The sequence below is a fragment of the Acomys russatus genome, chromosome 2 (assembly GCF_903995435.1).
Source record: "Acomys russatus chromosome 2, mAcoRus1.1, whole genome shotgun sequence".
Classification (NCBI taxonomy): Eukaryota; Metazoa; Chordata; class Mammalia; order Rodentia; family Muridae; genus Acomys; species Acomys russatus.
The window spans coordinates 102,891,009-102,907,330 of record NC_067138.1 but is presented as its reverse complement, the minus strand read 5'-3'; the positions used below and the strand labels follow the sequence as shown (position 1 = coordinate 102,907,330).

Sequence of the window (16,322 nt, the reverse complement as noted above, 5' to 3'; positions counted from 1 at the left end):
TGTTCTAGAAAGGGCACTGTTACTGTCCTCGGGTTACTGCAGAACACACTTAAAGCTCTAAAAGTCATATTTAATCTCAAGTTTGTACTATCTTTATAATATTAAGAGAAAACTGTATAGTGTATTAATAAAACACAAATTCTACCATGAATTTGGCTGAAGGTCAGGATTGGAATCTGGGACATAGAACAAGTGTCTCTTAATTTTAGGTATCACCATATATTAGTCATATCCCTTCATTTTTCCAAACATACTTTTATCACCATAAATCACAGGAACTATCTGCACATGTTTCTGCTAGAGAGTTCAGCTTCCAAAGAAGTTTAATTATATATGTACAGCTCTAGTCTTGAATATAAACACATATATACATCACACACACACACACACACACACACACACACACACATATATATATATATATATATATATATATACATATATACACATACCCTTGCCAGAGAGCATGCTGAATATATGTTAAAAATGCAAAGCTCCCTATAACAAATATGCTAAGTCACCTAAAAATTGGTATGTTGTAAAAATTAATCTGACAGAGAATTATAAAATATAACAAAATGACTCATTTTCTTAATGTTTAAAATTACTGTATATGCCCTGTAACCGTATGTCTAATTATTCCACACTTAAGACAGTATCTTTTGATACTGCTGAAATCATTGCTCCTGCTTAAGCAGCACTCTGGGTGTGTGCACACACACACACACACACAAAGCACACACTCACAGGCACTCCCCATCTTACACCTGCTCTGCAGCAGCAGGAAGTGAATTCTCAGTCTGTCAGCATGACCATCTGGTCCACTGCACATCATGGCTTTCTCTAGTACTACATGAAGGAATGGCAGTCGTCACGAAGCCAAAATAAAACCAACGTGCACCTGAAAGGGAATAGCTCCTCTTTTGGCTGGAATGGAAACACGTGACTCGTCACAGGCAAATGAGCCGAGTTCCTGAAAGCATAACCAAAGGAACAATCTGGTATAGGCTGCACAGTGATGAGTAATACTGCCCTGCAGGTTCCAGGATGGGTACCAAGCTGCTGGGATACTCAAGAAGCTCTTCCTGCGAGGGCGGAAACAGGCCAACCAGTAGCCACTGTGCGAAAAGCTTCCTCCACAGAAGTGCACACTTCGCACCTTGCACTGCCACTAGGATGGCATCGGTCCCTTTGCCATTGGTTAATTAGTAGTTGCAGCAGCTTGGTGACAATTTTGGTCACTTAATCTTTTCCAAGTGGATTTTTAAGACAGCTAAAAATAATTGCAAACTTAGAAAACTCCTCACCTTTAAAAAGTGACAATGGCTCAGTGTGCTTTAGCTTTGGGCCCATTGCCTCCTGAAAATTAGCAAGAACCTCTGTTGAATTAAACATAATTCCATTTGTTTAGTTGTGGATTTTAAGTGTCACCACATGTACAGACTACCTCAGACCGGCTGCCCCAGCCCCACACCAGGTAGCACCAGACATAAACAACGGCTATCAGTTTCGGTTGTAAATAAAGTGGTCCACCCCTGTCCAAAAAAAAAAAAGGAGTCCTTTTAAAAGTCCAAACTCTAAGCAAAACTTAACTAACTTCACAGAATCCCTAGAATCTGATTACATTCCCAGAGTTACACAGGAGCAGTTTCAAAAAAGAAAGGGAGGAAAAGAGTCGGGGGAAAAAAGAGAGAAAGAACTCTCCAGAAAGTTCTCGGTTGAGTGCCTACTAATGAACAAAGGTTAACTTTATCTAAAAGGTCAAATGCCTGGTGGCTAAGGTTGTGACCTTAACAACTTAAGTTGTGACCTTGCCACGTGCCGGGTATACTGTAGCTTCTGATACAGATCATCTGGTAAAGGCTGGCCATAAATTAGCTTTACTGTTACACGCCCACAGAGAAAACCATTTGCCATGATGCCATGATACCACTAAGTCCGTCACACGATACGTGGGAAAGACAATGCGAATGGAGACCAAATTAAAGACATAAAATGGTTTTGTTATTTTATGGACTGAACAAGATGAGCAAACGTGTCAGGCCCACGGAATCACTTGACTTTACTATACTTCTTACTGTTCCTCTGCCACAAAGTTCACACAGTTCTAATGCCACCAGATTTAGGGATGCAGTCCAAGTATTGGCCTTTATCATCTCTAAGCCTTACCGGGGGGGGGGGGGCGGCAGGGGGCAGGGGGAATCATGTCTGCTTTTAACAAATATTTGATTACGCATTTGCTTCCAGTATTCACATTTTAATGTTTTGCCTAAAAAAATAAGCAGCCAGTGCATGAAGTAATAATCAATGTGCATATTTTAAAGTGTGCAGTGGGGGAGAGAGGACGACTCAATGTGGTGCTATGGTGAGGAGAGCAAGCTTTCTGGAAAGGAAAAAGTACATTTTCAAAGAAATGAAAATAAAAATGTTCTACAGGTGCAAAGGCCACAATGGTGGGGAAGCATGCTTCAGAGTCTCTGCTTCTTGCCAATACTGGCAAGTTCTCAAAAACTTTTAAGGAGGTAAAAACATTGTTCAGTGTTTACAAATCTTCAGTATTATAACAGATGCTTGTCAGATCAGCTGTGCATAGGTTGACCAATCTACCTCATATTGACACTGGCAGCTTTTCTGCCACAAATCTTCCACAAAATAAGATGTCTCAAAATATCTTAAGTCAAACCTGAGATATCCTCTGATGTGGGGCCTTTACTATTATTTTCCTTTTGCAAGCTCCCTGCTGCCGGCACACAGGCAGGCATCACTGACGTGCTCTAGAAACCAATGGCCAGGCATTTGGCTGGTATTCAGGCCTGAGGAGGGATTCTGGGATACGTGAGGGACACCAAACCGAAGGTAGTCTGATCCACGTGGCTGTCAATAAATCTTTCATAAGCTGTAAGAATGCGAACCTTCCTCAGCAGCCTCCCAAACGTCATCACAGCAGCAGCATTCCTTCAGGCAACGTACCAACCAAGGAACTGTGTTAGCTTAAGGTCAGGAAGCAAGTGCGCAGTAACAACCCACCAACAGTGAAGAGAGGTGAGGTATGGGATGTGATGAGCCAGACAGCCAAATGTCTTTCAAGGCAGCTTCCCCGAGATTCTCGGGGAACATTCACTATCAGTAATGACGTTTCCTAAATATCTAAAGATAAACACTCAATGTAAACAGTATGCCAAGAAAGCACTGGGAAGGCCTGTAACTGTTTTGCACCCTCAGGCACTTAACACAAACAAATAATGAAGGGGAAAAAAACCTTCAGTGTTGCTTTTACCATAGACAAGAAAAATGAGCAGCAAGGTTAAGGAGGGTGAAGCAAAGGCCACTTGTTCTTGTTTAGAACTTCTGCTGCCTAGAGCTGGCTAAAGCAAGAGGCATGCTTTATAATCGAGTATACATTTTCGAAAAGCCCAAATATTTGAAACATTTTCAGAGCACATCCTCTGAAACACAAGTATCCGCTGCCAATACAACACAAATGATGATGTGACACGCTTGCGAAGTCGGTTTCTCCGATTTCTTAAGTAAGGACAGATGGGTAACAAAAGTTCTCTTTCTACATCATATATTAAAAAAAAAAAAAATAAGAGTAGAATGTTAGCCGATTTACTTGAAAGTTAAAATGTTTCAGGTTTTAAAAAATATTTTGGCAAAATAGTGCTGACTTTGCAAGTTGTATCTTTTCATTGTGGGGAACCCCCCCCCCCAAAAAAAAGTGTGTGTGAGAGAGACAGAGACAGACAGACAGAGACAGGCACAATAAGAGAGAGACAGAGAGCACTTCTAAACAAGCCACTGGTAGATTCCACAGCTTTCCTTCTCCCATCTGGCTTAAGTCACTGCCATGAAGGCAATCGAGTAAGACTGATATGTACATATAAAAAGTCAACAAGTTACACAAGACCTGAGCTTTCACTTAACACAATGAGCCTTTGTCTAAACTGAGACAAAAAGAACAAAGTAAAAGCTGCATTATTTCCACCCAGCCCTCAACAGTTGATCCTGAATGCTCTTCGAAATTCTGAAGCATGCTCCGGAAAGACGACATGTCTCGAAATCAATAGTGAATCTCACACAAATCAAAATAGGTCGATGGATCAATTACCAATAGCGATTCCTCAATGCATTCCAGACAGGCTATGCGAGTTGGTAACATTTACTATTAACCCCTCTGTCACCTGCTTTAGAATGTAGCTGATTGGTCTCCCTCGGCCACTTGAAACTGACACTGAGAGTCCCCACACACAAAGCTGCTAAGCTTGTATATTAATGCGATTAATCATCTTTCTTTCATAAGTGACCGGCATTTTGATAGTAACCTTACCTCCAACTTCTTAATTGGCAGGGGGCTGCAGGAGGCCTCAGAAGGTCACAAAACAGTCCCAACAGAAAAGGCAGCTAGCAGCAAACTAAATGTCTTTTTTAACAAGATCGCAATCCAGTTCCAAAAATCTACTCTTCATTACGAGGGCCACTGTGCGGCGTCTCTTACCCCTGAGTCAAAAATAACGTGGCCACCACGTTTCACCCACTAACTAGTAAGACCTGTGGCAGCATTACTTACCATATGTGACCTGAGTGCGGACTCTCTGAGAGCTCAGAGGGTTGTTTTTTGTTTTATTTATTTTTTTTTTTAATTCTTTTTTTTTTTTAATGCCTGAATGAGGGTAGCACCTCAGGCAAGGGCAGCAGGTTGTTCAAGCTGTTCTGACTCTGGTTTACCTCTGAAACCTCACTGGCCCCGATGCCCCTAGGTTTGTGCTACGGGTGGGGGGGGGGGGGTTCGGGGAACAGTTCAGTATTCACAGAGCCATAAGAAGAGACATACACAAGACAGCAGAAGGAGTTTTCCCCTTCGTACTTACCTGCTGCGTGCACAAAGTATGCCAAATATAGATCGAGTTCCTTAACAGAAACCCCTATGTGATGGGGCTGGACACAGAGCCCTGGATTTGAGCACTGCGGGGACTTTACAAGGCGCTCGCCATCAGTACTTTCCAGCGGAATACCTTTGAACAAGATCACCATGACCAGGTCCAGCCTCCATACTTTATCTGCCTGGCGGAGGCAGTCAATTCTCCGCATCTTGCCCTTCTGGTCTGGGTTGGAAAGAACACAGCATGGAGGTTTTTTCCCCGTAACTGTAAGAACAAAATCCTCTCGGTACTCGGGTCGGATGTCCTTCCGTAACTTGGCCAGAAGTCGGGAAGCCCACTTCTGCTTGACTTCCGGCTTCTCACTCAGCAGTTCATCCTTCACAGCCCTCTCCTCTTCTTTTGACATACGCTTCTCGTGCTTTTTGAAGTATTTTCGCTTTCGGGCCTGCAGGTTGAACCATGTGTAGGCAAAGGCGCGGACGTGGGGCAGAAGTGCTTCGATGAAAGGATGGAACTCATCCTAGGAAAAGGAATTTAAACGACAAAAATCGGAATACGGCCAACAGACCCAACACAAAAGAAGACATCTTCGCCTCTGGGAGTTGCCCTAAAGAAAGGCCTCAGTCGCAGGAAACGTAGTCCTAGTCTTGTATTACCTAAAGAATCATAAGAAAACCCCTAAGCGCAACCAAGCGCAAGGGGAATACACTCTTGGTAACATTGCTTATGATCTGAAAGGAAAATTTCCTAAGAATTTTTAAACATTTGGACACATTCTGTCATGCGGCCTACTTCCCAAATCCTGTACACAGCAATCCCAGTTTATCTAAATGATTATAGCAGCATATACCCTTAACCCTATTTCAAGGAGGCCATATCTAATTTTGTCCCAGCCTTGACCTCACCATTTGTAGTACAGCCAGGGCCTGGCCGCCAGATTGGCAAATCCTAAACACTCAGGTGCCAGTCAATGTTTATGGAAGTCTAGGAGCAAGACCCATGGCTACCGTCAATGAAAACAAAGGCTTTCCCTCTGAAGAGTCCGTGTAGACTCTGATCGGCCTCCCATGCATTTTTGGTAATATCTTAATTACTCTTCTAATATTATAGTTACAGATAATTTACCAAAAAAAAAAAAAAAAAAAAAAAAAAAAAAAAAAAGAAAGAAAGAAAAAGAAAAAATTAGGGAAACAAAACAAAACAAAACACCTGACAAGTCTTTACAGGAAAGAAGACAAGGTTTGGTATTTATTCAGCTAAAATAAAAGATCTATGGCCGAGAAATCATTACTGAACTATAAGAACAAAAAAAAAGGGGGGGGGGCACAGCAAACAAAGCAAAGCTCCATGCCCAAGAGAAAACAGGGTGCCTCAGTGTGACAGCACCCCTGCAACTGAACACATTTAGTGTGATGGTAGGACTGTGGGCCACTCTCAAAAGCAAGCAGCCCTACAAAATGCACTGCCTCATTTTAAAAAAAATAATATTTCAGCCTTTTCCAGCCAGCAAACAGGAGACTTGGGGGAAACCTTCATAGATCGCTTCAAAAGTCAGACAATTTGAAAAGAAATTTGAACTTAAAGCATTTGAATTTTGCTACCTGGTTTACTTTTTTAAAAATGCAACTCTTATGTTGATGTTAGTTAGAAATTTAAGTACAAATATTTTAAAAAGAGTTAAGCAGTGATGTTCACAAATGCTCAGAGAGAGCAGCCAACGCTTAGTGAAAGTAGACAACACCACTTCTATATAACAGCCTACTGCCACAAATGCCCCTCAAGATGACTTACGTACTTTCAAATATAAAAATATGAAAACTAGAGGAACATTTGGTGACTTCTTAGGAAGAGTTAGAGTGGAAAAATATAAAATATATTCTTTTTTTATGCTTGTTATAGCAATCTAAATATATGCATTCTTGGGGTACAAGAAACTGTGATACCAAAAACAGTGTTACTACCTAAAAATTATTAAAAATTTAAACATTCAAATGTAAACTGAAGGTAATATACTTTAATAGTCAAATCTTTTAATTTTTTACATTTTAATCAATCATGTAAATACTATACATAGCAGGGTATATTTTAACATAATGCATATTTAATTATTATAATAAATGGCCTTCTCCATCTTCCTACACAAATTTTAGGCTCCATGGCTCAAGTTCAGTTTTGAAACGTATTCTTTTTCAAAAAAGGAATTAAAAAAAAAAGAAACAAAAGAAAAAAGAAAAAAAAAAGAAAGAAAAGAAAAGAAGTTGTGAGGTTTGGTTAACATGTGTGCATTCTTCAATTGAGGAAAAAAAGTAATACAAAAATTATATTATTCTTTACCATAAACCATTAGCATTTAAAACTGTGTGTGGTGTTTGAGAAGCCTTACTCCTTTGGAAAATAAACACAAGGGGCAGGTCCCAGTTTATCCGCTAAGGTACATGCTAAACCTCAAAGCATTTAAACATTGCTGAGTTCTGAGCTCATCCTTGAAATGTTCTGAAATACATAAATTTTATGTATTTCATATTGACTGACATCCAGATGCATACAGGATGCACTAGAGAGCAGGACTCTGTGGTGCTATGGAGACAGTCCCCGACGTCGACCCTAAACTGCACAGTGAGCCTTCTCCAAAGGATTCTTTCATTTTAAAGACTCAGCTCCATTTCATAATGCAAACAGCTCCGAATATACCATATCTGTGCTAAGGCATTACCGTAATAATGATAATAAAAACATTAAATAAGCATTCTAATGTGGTTATGTTATATATCCAAAAATACTCCCCAAATACTTCCTAAAAACTGCAAACTGCATCAGCTCATGCTCAGAAATATTGCATCCACCTGCCAACCAACTGCTCATAATATCTGTTCTTTTTTTTTTTAATTGAAAATAAGGCCAATTAGTCATTATGGACAATCTATGTCCCCAGTTTTGCCACATGTATTTACAAAATATTATTTTCCAAAGGTTTTTAGAATGTGAATAAAAGTACACAATATTTTGTATAACTTTATGCACATGACACTTATACTTAGTCAACTTAGTCAACTTATTGATGGAAATATTTCCCCAAAGCAGCCAAAGTTTAAAAAGAGAAAAAAATTACAGAAAATGTCCAAAGAAAGCATAAATGATTCAAGAACTTGGGGGTAAAGTATGTCCTCATAAGTCATGTTGCTGAATTAAAACCACTATAAACTGTGTAATGATTCAAAAAATATTCGAGAGAAAACAAGTAATATTCTACAACATAGTTGGTGAGACTGTTACAGCCCATCAGTAAAAATAAACCTGTGGACCTGCTTCAAAGCCACATTACTTTGAATCAGCAACTAAAATGTGGCCAAGTTTAAGAGCCACAGAATAGTGGTGGTGCTGGAAACTAGTTCTCCCCCCCCCCCAAAAAAAAGGTTTGCTCATAAATATCTGCTGAACTGTCAATATTTAGGCAGGCTCATGAGTTGACTGTGATATGCTCATCCTCGATCAAAAGAAGAGGCTCACATTCTCCAGATAAAGCTCCTTCACAGCGCACACCAGCAAGCTGAGTTCGCTCTTTGGTTAGGGTATACTTATCACCATGCTTCCTGGATCTTTTTTTTTTTTTTTTTTTTTAATGAGCAATAAACGACCCAAATTTTTATTTCTGAAACTGGCTCTAACATATTATAAATATTCCAGAAAGTTAAATAAATTGTAAATCAACTTTTAAAGACACTCTCATAAAACAAATGAGCCCTTATTCCCTGTTTATTGTACGTTTTCTTCACCAACTGCTACAGCAAATAAGCATTTCTCCTAGTGATGTGAAGGCCTAGTGAATGCATCAATCAATGCTGCCAAGTCTGTAGAAGGGGTAAGGGAAAGGAAAGAAAAAAAACTTTCTTAACTTGATAATAACTCTAAAGGAGCCAACTTTCTTAAATATCTGACTGTGCCTGGGGCCTGCATGGATGCACAGGTATGCTCCTGAAACACACAACCCAGACCAGAACTTTATCCTTCCAAAGCTCACTCGAGAAGACACCGCTGTGTCCACAAGGGTCTTTCTCGATGTTGCAGCACGCTGGTATTATCTACAAGTTCTATGTGTTGCGAACTTTCGCCAACCAGGATTTCAGCCTTCCTTTGAATCTCAGCACTTTCACTGAAGACTATAATTCATTCAAATTATCTTACACTTTGCATCTTATCCATATGCAATTGTGAACCTTGCCAGAAGTGGGTATAGAAGTTTCATTCCACACTTCCACAAGTTACTAAAATAGTAACTTTGGAAGTTGCAGGGGGGAGCGGGGGGGGGGGGACTTTTACAATAACTAAAACAACTGCTATCCATTATTAATGTGAGGCCTAAATCCCAAACAGACCATCTCCACATAAAAGATGCATTTAAGAGTCTTCTGAGATCAAATAGCCAGTGTTATTACTGTTAGATACTGCAGTAAGAAGGAGAATCATGTGGGAAATAAATCCAGAGTCTAGAGGGGAGAGGAAAAGCTTCTGATACTTTCAGACTTCCGAAGTATTCCCGGTAAACCGTTAGCTCCTGCTGACTGCAGAAGGCACAGTGGGAGCAGGGTTTTGAGGGAGTCGCGAATAAACCTTGTGCTGGAAGCATATAACTTCATGGAGGTGATTACTGGCCAGGGTGCAATGTTTTAAAGCCATATAAAGACTCATGCTTGCAGAGAAAAATTAGCGCAAATCACTCTGACTTTGTGCCTTTTAAGTCAGAAAAAAATAAAATAAAATAAATGATACATTGAAACGGGACCAGATCCGGAGCCGCAAAATAGCGGTGTTTTCTTGCCCGGTGGTGCAGACCAGACCGGGAGGGATGGGTTTGGGAGGCTCGGGCAGGAGGGGTGGAGGGGCTACAGGCCCCACGCTGCGAGTGGGGCTGCGGAGAAAGTTGCCGGGTCCTGCTTGCTGAGCCACCCGGCTATGCACAGGAGGCGACTGCGGCGACAGAGCAGCTGACTCCAGCCCTAGCCGCTGCTCGACCTCCGGGCCGGAGCCTCCACTCCGCCCGCAGCGGCCCGGCCCGTGGCCGCGGCCTCGGCAGCTCTCTGGCCTGCACGGCGTGGGCACGCCCGACCCCGAAACTTTCGCCTGGGGCCGCCGACAGGAGGTGAGGACGCAAGGTCCTGGGCCGGCATCGGGCGTGAGTACACACACACACACACACAAACACACAAACACAAAAACACACACAGCCCACGGGTGAGGGCTCGCGCCGGCCGCCGGCCGCCCGCCGCGTCCGAGGGGCGCTGCCCGGCCGGGACTGCAAGCCGGGCTGGCACAAAACAAAAGTAAGAGTTGGGGCGTCGGTGGAGGGTGGGGGTTAGGGGGCGCGGCGGCCCGGAGGACAGCGGGCAGACCCGGCGCGCCCCAGTGCAGCCGGCATGCGGGGGCTTGCGTGGGGCTCGAGCCGCCCCTCCCCGGAGCGGAGGGACCGCGCGGGCACCGCGCTCGGCGCCGCAGGACGAGTCCAGATTGCAGCGTCGTCAGGGTCTGCAGCCGCGGACACACGTGCGGGGCGCTCCGCAAGCCCCGGGGCCGCTCCGCAGTCCGGGCGCCCGATATTAATTAACGTATTAATAAGAGGGCGCCATTAGCCATGTGCCCAGCACAAATGGCCGAGCAGGAGGAATGCACCCGCATGGAAACAAAGTTACTTTCTTAAAGCTGCAGCCTGCAACACCCCCCCCTCCGCCGCCCGCCAGCCAGCCCGCCCGCACACGCGCGCGCACACACACACACACACACACACATACACACACACACACACACACACACAGAAACACGCGCAGACACGGCTCCCGCCGAGGCACACGGCCGCCCCGCGCCCCCGCAGCGGCTTACCTGGGTGAGACAGAGCGGAGAATACATAACTGCCGGGCGGCGGGGGGTGCGTGCACGCCTGTGTGCGGGCTGGAGGTGTGCGTGAGTGTGGGTGCGAGAGGGGGAGAGAGGGAAAGAGAGAGAGAGAGAGAGAGAAAGAGAGGAGGAGAGAGCTAGGAGAAGGGGGGGGAAGAGAGAGGAAAAAAAAAAATCAAGCCTGCTTCTTGCGTTCACATTTCCAACTCGGCTCAAACTGCAGCAGCCAGCGCTCTTTGCCGCTCCACGCGCTGAACTTTAACCCCGCCTAGAGTTTTTTTTTTTTTTCTTTTTTTCCCTACACTCCACTATACTGTCTACTGTACGCGGGCGTTAAAGGCATAGCGCACCCTTTCCCGCTCCCGCGCCGGCCCGGCCCGGGTGCCCGCGAGCTGCCCGCGCGCCCGCCTGCGCCGCGTTCTGCACCGCACCGCACGGCCGCCGCCCGCTCGCGCCGCCGCGGCTGGGGCTGGGGCGGGGGGGGGGGAGCGGCAGAGGAGAAGAGGGGGGGTGGCTGGGGGGGTGTGTGTGAGCCGGGTTGGGGGAGGGGCGGCTGCGGCGCTGACACTGGTCCCCAGTCTGCGTGGCCGCTTCGCCCCGCCGGCCGCTCGCTCCGCGCTCAATGCCTTCCCGCTGCCCCCGCTCCGCTCCCCCCCTCCCACCCCCCAACGCCGCCCCGCTCGGCGCGGTCCCGGGAAACGCGGAGCGGAGCGGTTTTCACCGCGTCCTCCGGGCAGCTATAGGCTGCCACAGGATGTGCTTAAGCAAACAAAACTACTTTTCCTCCTCCCCATCCCCCCCACCCACCCAATCCCCACATCCGCGCCGCAGCTCTCCGAGGACATCGGTAGAGGATTGGGGCAACTTTGGCTGGGGCGTCCTGCACCCCTGTGTGTTCCTTTAGTAGTCCCTGAGAAGAGCCAGCGGTACATTTGCATGTATGCAAATTTATTGTAAAAAAAAAATCAGACCTTCTAGGTTACTTTTCCCTCCTTCCTCTGAAATGCGGTAAAGCTCAAAAGCACTGTAATCTCTCCTGCGAAGCTTTCTGTGGGAATAGTGTCGTCGGCAGAGGTAATTATGCACAAAAGCCTACTAACTTTGTGCAGCTTCAGCCCTATAGGCAGTCAGAACCCGGATACTGGGGAATAGTAAGATCACCCCCAAAGATTCCCCAGATTGCGGGGGAGGGGGGTCTTGAGAAAGGAAGGTAGAGAGCCATAAGCCACTGCTCTTCTCTCCCAGAACTCAGGAGCCGGTGGGTTTCAACACAAACGCCCAAAAAAGTTCTGTCATGTCAGAAACACCAGTAATTTAGCTGGGACATCTTTCCGTACATTGAGAAAGAAAACTGAAAGGTTGTCCCCTTAGGAAAGGGATCTGTTCCTATCCCCAGAAGGGAGCCCAGACCTAGACAGGAGCTAACATCTGTGTCCTGGTTCCCCAGACACACTGTAGAAGGGTACGCTTTGTGAATCCCCACTTTTTCCCTCCCCCAGGTAATAGTTCTCAAAATGGAAAAGAGCTTCCTGCAATTATTTTATGTTTGCTAAGGTATTGTTTTGGCAGGGGGGGGGGGCGGGGAGGGTTAGGGTTTGGCACGTTGCCAACAAGCCTGCTTTTCCAGGCTTTTCTCTTTTCTTTTTCTTCTTTCTTCTTTTTAAACATAACATTTTTCTCTCTAGACTCTCTTTTCTCCTGGAAAGAGGGGAGAAAAGTATACCTGTCTCCTCCAAGCTCTCATTTCCCCTCCTCTCCTTCCTCAAGTTTTGTCCCCTTCTCTGTTTACCAACCCTTCACAAAAAACAAAAACAAAAACCAGATTCCGACACTGACACACGGACACTGACACTGCTTTCTGGTGGAGGTGACAGGGCTAGTCTGCAGGCATGCCCACTGCACAGAAGAGACTGACTGGTGGTATATGGGCACTTTTCATTCAGAATTTTTTTTTTTTTTTTGAAGGGCAAGACTGCTACTAGAGAAGAAAGCCAAATAAAACATTCTGAAACAGGCGGCATCTCTAAAGTTTTGCTGTTCTCTTGTTCGTGTAGGGCTAATGCTCAAGAGGCCATTCTTTCCCACCCACCCTGGCTCTCCAAGTTCGTGGAAACCTGTCCCATCCCTTACTAAGGATTGAAGGAAAGAAATAGCTTCAGTCTCTACTTAGGGCGTCCACTTCCCCCAAACTAAGCAACAGCCTTCCCTTGGTTCCTCTTGGCTTTCGGTAAGGAAGAAATGTCCTCCAAGCTAAGAGGAGTTAGAGAAACATTCCTGGCCAAGAAACCCTTTGCTGGGATCTATAACTTCAAGACTCTTCAAGTTTCCTCGACAGAAGTTTCTGGCTGAGGGACCCAACAAGTAACTGAGGCACAGTGACAAGCTATTGTCCTGCCTGTATGCTCAGGGAAGCCTCTTCCAAAGTGTGTGTGTGTGTGTGTGTGTGTGTGTGTGTGTGTGTGGGTGTAGAAAGATACTTCAGCCTCTTTTCAAAACAGCAAAGATCCTTACTTTTTATTCTCAAGCGGATTTTTTTTAAATAACTGGCTGTCGATGTGCCCTCTTTAAAAAAAAAAAAAAAAAAAAAAACAGGGGAAAGTAATTGAATGCTGATATTTCCACTTTTGAAACGTCTTTTGTTGCAGCAGTGGATGTGCCCGCGATTTCCAGCATTCTGCGGTTAGCAATATTATCTTAAGTAACTTTTGGCGCCCTTCGTAAGACTTTTGGATATGGGACAATTGTTTGCGCCCTCTAGGCAAGGGCTGGATCCAAGTTCAGCACCAAAGCCCTCCACATCCGCCTTGCTTTCTCTCCTATCTGTGCCAGCTCCCGCTCCCTCCCCTGCTCCGCAGGACGGTGGAAGGAGGAGGGGGGGGGGCGGAATGCTACAAAGCCCAGTTCCAACTACAGCCTTTACAAACTAGACTGAGAAAAATACTGTAGAAGAGTTACAGTTACAGAATGGCTTCTGGTAACTTTCTCTCCAACAGGCATAAATTTAAACACACAAAGAAACAGATGTTCCTCAGAGGACAGACCAGACCCGGGGTAAAAAGTCATTCCTAACTTTCTCCCTTCTTCTAGGTTGCAAAAGTAAGTCCTTGTCTAGAGTTCACAAAGATAATAAGGGAGAGGAAGGGAGGGTAGGGAAAGAGCGGGAGGGGAGGGGAGGGGCACAGAAAAGAGAGAAGAGAGACTGTATAGGAAACACAGGTGATATGTGAAAACTAGTTTATTGCAATCATATAAATGACCCATTGTTAGGAAGGGTAAACCCCTTATTGGAAACACTACTCCAGTCATTTATTTTGTAAGTGGTAGGAGACTGCCTTGAAAACCGGACTGTCTTTGCAAAAAGGAGGTCTCTGCCATGCTCTCTGCTATCCATAGTGCCCCTGGCACAGAGCCCAGCCTTGCATTTGCTGTTTTATTTGCAGAAACGTTACCTTGCCAGATTTAGTGAAATCCTCTTAGATGTATAAATTACGTCAATAAAGTTTCACTTCTACATACATCTGAAATATCTTTCATTTCTAGTCTACTTAGTTGGGAAATCATATTAATATGATTTAGGTTTTAATGCCCAAAGTAGTGAAAATGGGACTGGGATTTCTAAGTGACAATACCATTTGCTCTATAGTTCTTACCAAGATTGAATCTATAAACTAGCATCTCCCAGTATTTTTCTTCACTAGTTTTCTTACTTGTATATAATCCCAAATTGAACCATGCTGCTGAATTGGGCATACAAGTGAATTGTCACATTAGCTTTCCAATCAAGGCCCCTCTGGAAGGCCCAAAGCCTCAGGAAAGAGTTGGATGAGAGTTAAATCCACACACAAAAAGTAAAGACTCCATATAATTTTCCATTCGTTCCCTACAGAATCAGGAGGTGGTTGATATATTTGAACCAGAGGCTGCAAGTTACATTTCCAGAACAAACTAAGGCAGTTGGTTTCTACCATCCAGATGCCACAGACTAGAACAAGAGGCCAGACTCCAGCTAAGAGGAGTCAGGTTATCTTCCACACCTGCATACTCCAGTAGGGTTGTGGTAACAAGAAGAAATGTGAACTTGGAGGCTTTTAAGATGCTCTTCCCTACTGACCATAAACTGAAACAGTAGAATTCAAGGAAATCCATTTTCTCCCCTCTTCCCTCTCCAAATCTACAGAACAGCTGTCCAACTATCTATGAAACATTCTTTCTTTGGTATGCCAAAATTCTAAAAGAACCAGTGAGAAGTTTTGAAATACCCCGTGCAGTCCCTAAATTGAGGCATATTCTCAAAGAAGTAACCAGCTTCCCTGAGTATTAAAAACAATAGATAATGCAAGGTTAAATATTACTTCAGCAGAATTTTCCAAAAGAACAAAGTAAAAAGCACACAGGATTCATGCAAAAATCCCCACAGCTTTTCTCCTTTAAACTAAAAAAGAAAGAAAACAGAGAGAGAGAGAGAGAGAGAGAGAGAGAGAGAGAGAGAGAGAGAGAGAGAGAGAGAGAGATTCCTATTGTGATTGCTAAATCCGGAAGCGCTGGCATCTTTGACAGCTTAAACTACACATCATCCCCTTTAGAACTGCAGAGAACTTCGGATCTCCTTTGCCCCGCCCCCTATGGCTATTACGAACCATTGTATACCCAAGCTTTCTCATGATTGGATAGAGCTTCTGTCAATCTCTCATGTTGCCCCATTGATTAGAGGATCGAATCGTCAATTATTCTCAGGTCCAGACATTTCTTTTCGGGTTAGGTTGACTGCAGGGGCTAGACGTCTTTAACTGAGCAGAGCACGTACAGGATCCCTCCCTCCCCTTCCCCCCTTTTCTGGAACCGAGCAAGCGCTAGGAGGAAAAAAATCTGTTAAGCTCAGCAATTTTTTCAAATCCTGGGGAAAAAAAGAAAGAAAAAGAAGCCTGGTCTCTGCTGCACATAACAAAACGCCATCCACAAAGCTGTATCTTTAAAAGAAAACCATCACAATAGACATTTACCCAGCAATCACTTAAGTGCATATTCGAGCTAGAAAAAAATTTAAAGTCTTAGCCATTAAGCATAACCATTCTACCGTTGTTTATATAACGCACATCGTATAAATGTAAAATAGAAAGTTTAAGATGTACCACGTACCATTGCAATGTAAAAAGAGTACGTGAGAAACTTTAAAATGCTCAGACGAATTGCTTCATAGCTTGTCCCCTGATTTTTGCATTAAAAAAAAAAAAAAGCTAAATAAACTTGGAACCGTTGAAAACCCGGAAGAGCTTTTTTAAAAGCTGCTGGCCAATTGCAGGCTTCTTGGATTTTTTTTTTTTTTTTTTAAACTCCAAATCAAAAGGCTTCTATCATGGCAGATTCATTCTCTCTCTCTCTCTCTCTCTCTCTCTCTCTCTCTCTCTCTCTCTCTCTCTCTCTCCTCTCTCTCCTTCTCTTGCTATCTCTCTCTCTTTCTCTCCTCTCTGAAAGAGATCCAATCTAACCGAGGCTGGCTGCTTCTCAGATTCTCCCTGGATTTGCCTGGTGTGCTTGAAAGAGACTTTGCAGAAGTTG

At 44.2% G+C, this 16,322-nt stretch overlaps 1 protein-coding gene across 4 annotated transcripts in view; it reads right to left on the bottom strand.

Moving 5' to 3' along the window:
* The window catches only part of Nfia (nuclear factor I A), a 345,321-nt gene extending 329,246 nt beyond the window's left edge, over positions 1-16,075 (bottom strand). For 3 of the 4 annotated variants that reach the window (XM_051164468.1, XM_051164463.1, XM_051164483.1), the window contains exons 1-2: positions 10,752-11,171; positions 4,869-5,400 (exon numbers count right to left, since the gene is read on the bottom strand). In XM_051164468.1, coding sequence (XP_051020425.1) covers positions 4,869-5,400; positions 10,752-10,778 — 559 coding nt within the window. In that variant the 5' untranslated portion in view covers positions 10,779-11,171. Of the gene's footprint in view, positions 1-4,868; positions 5,401-10,751; positions 11,172-15,902 lie in introns of those variants that run through there. The other variant, XM_051164475.1, reaches the window with a different exon arrangement.
* Between the last annotated feature and the right edge of the window lie 247 nt (positions 16,076-16,322).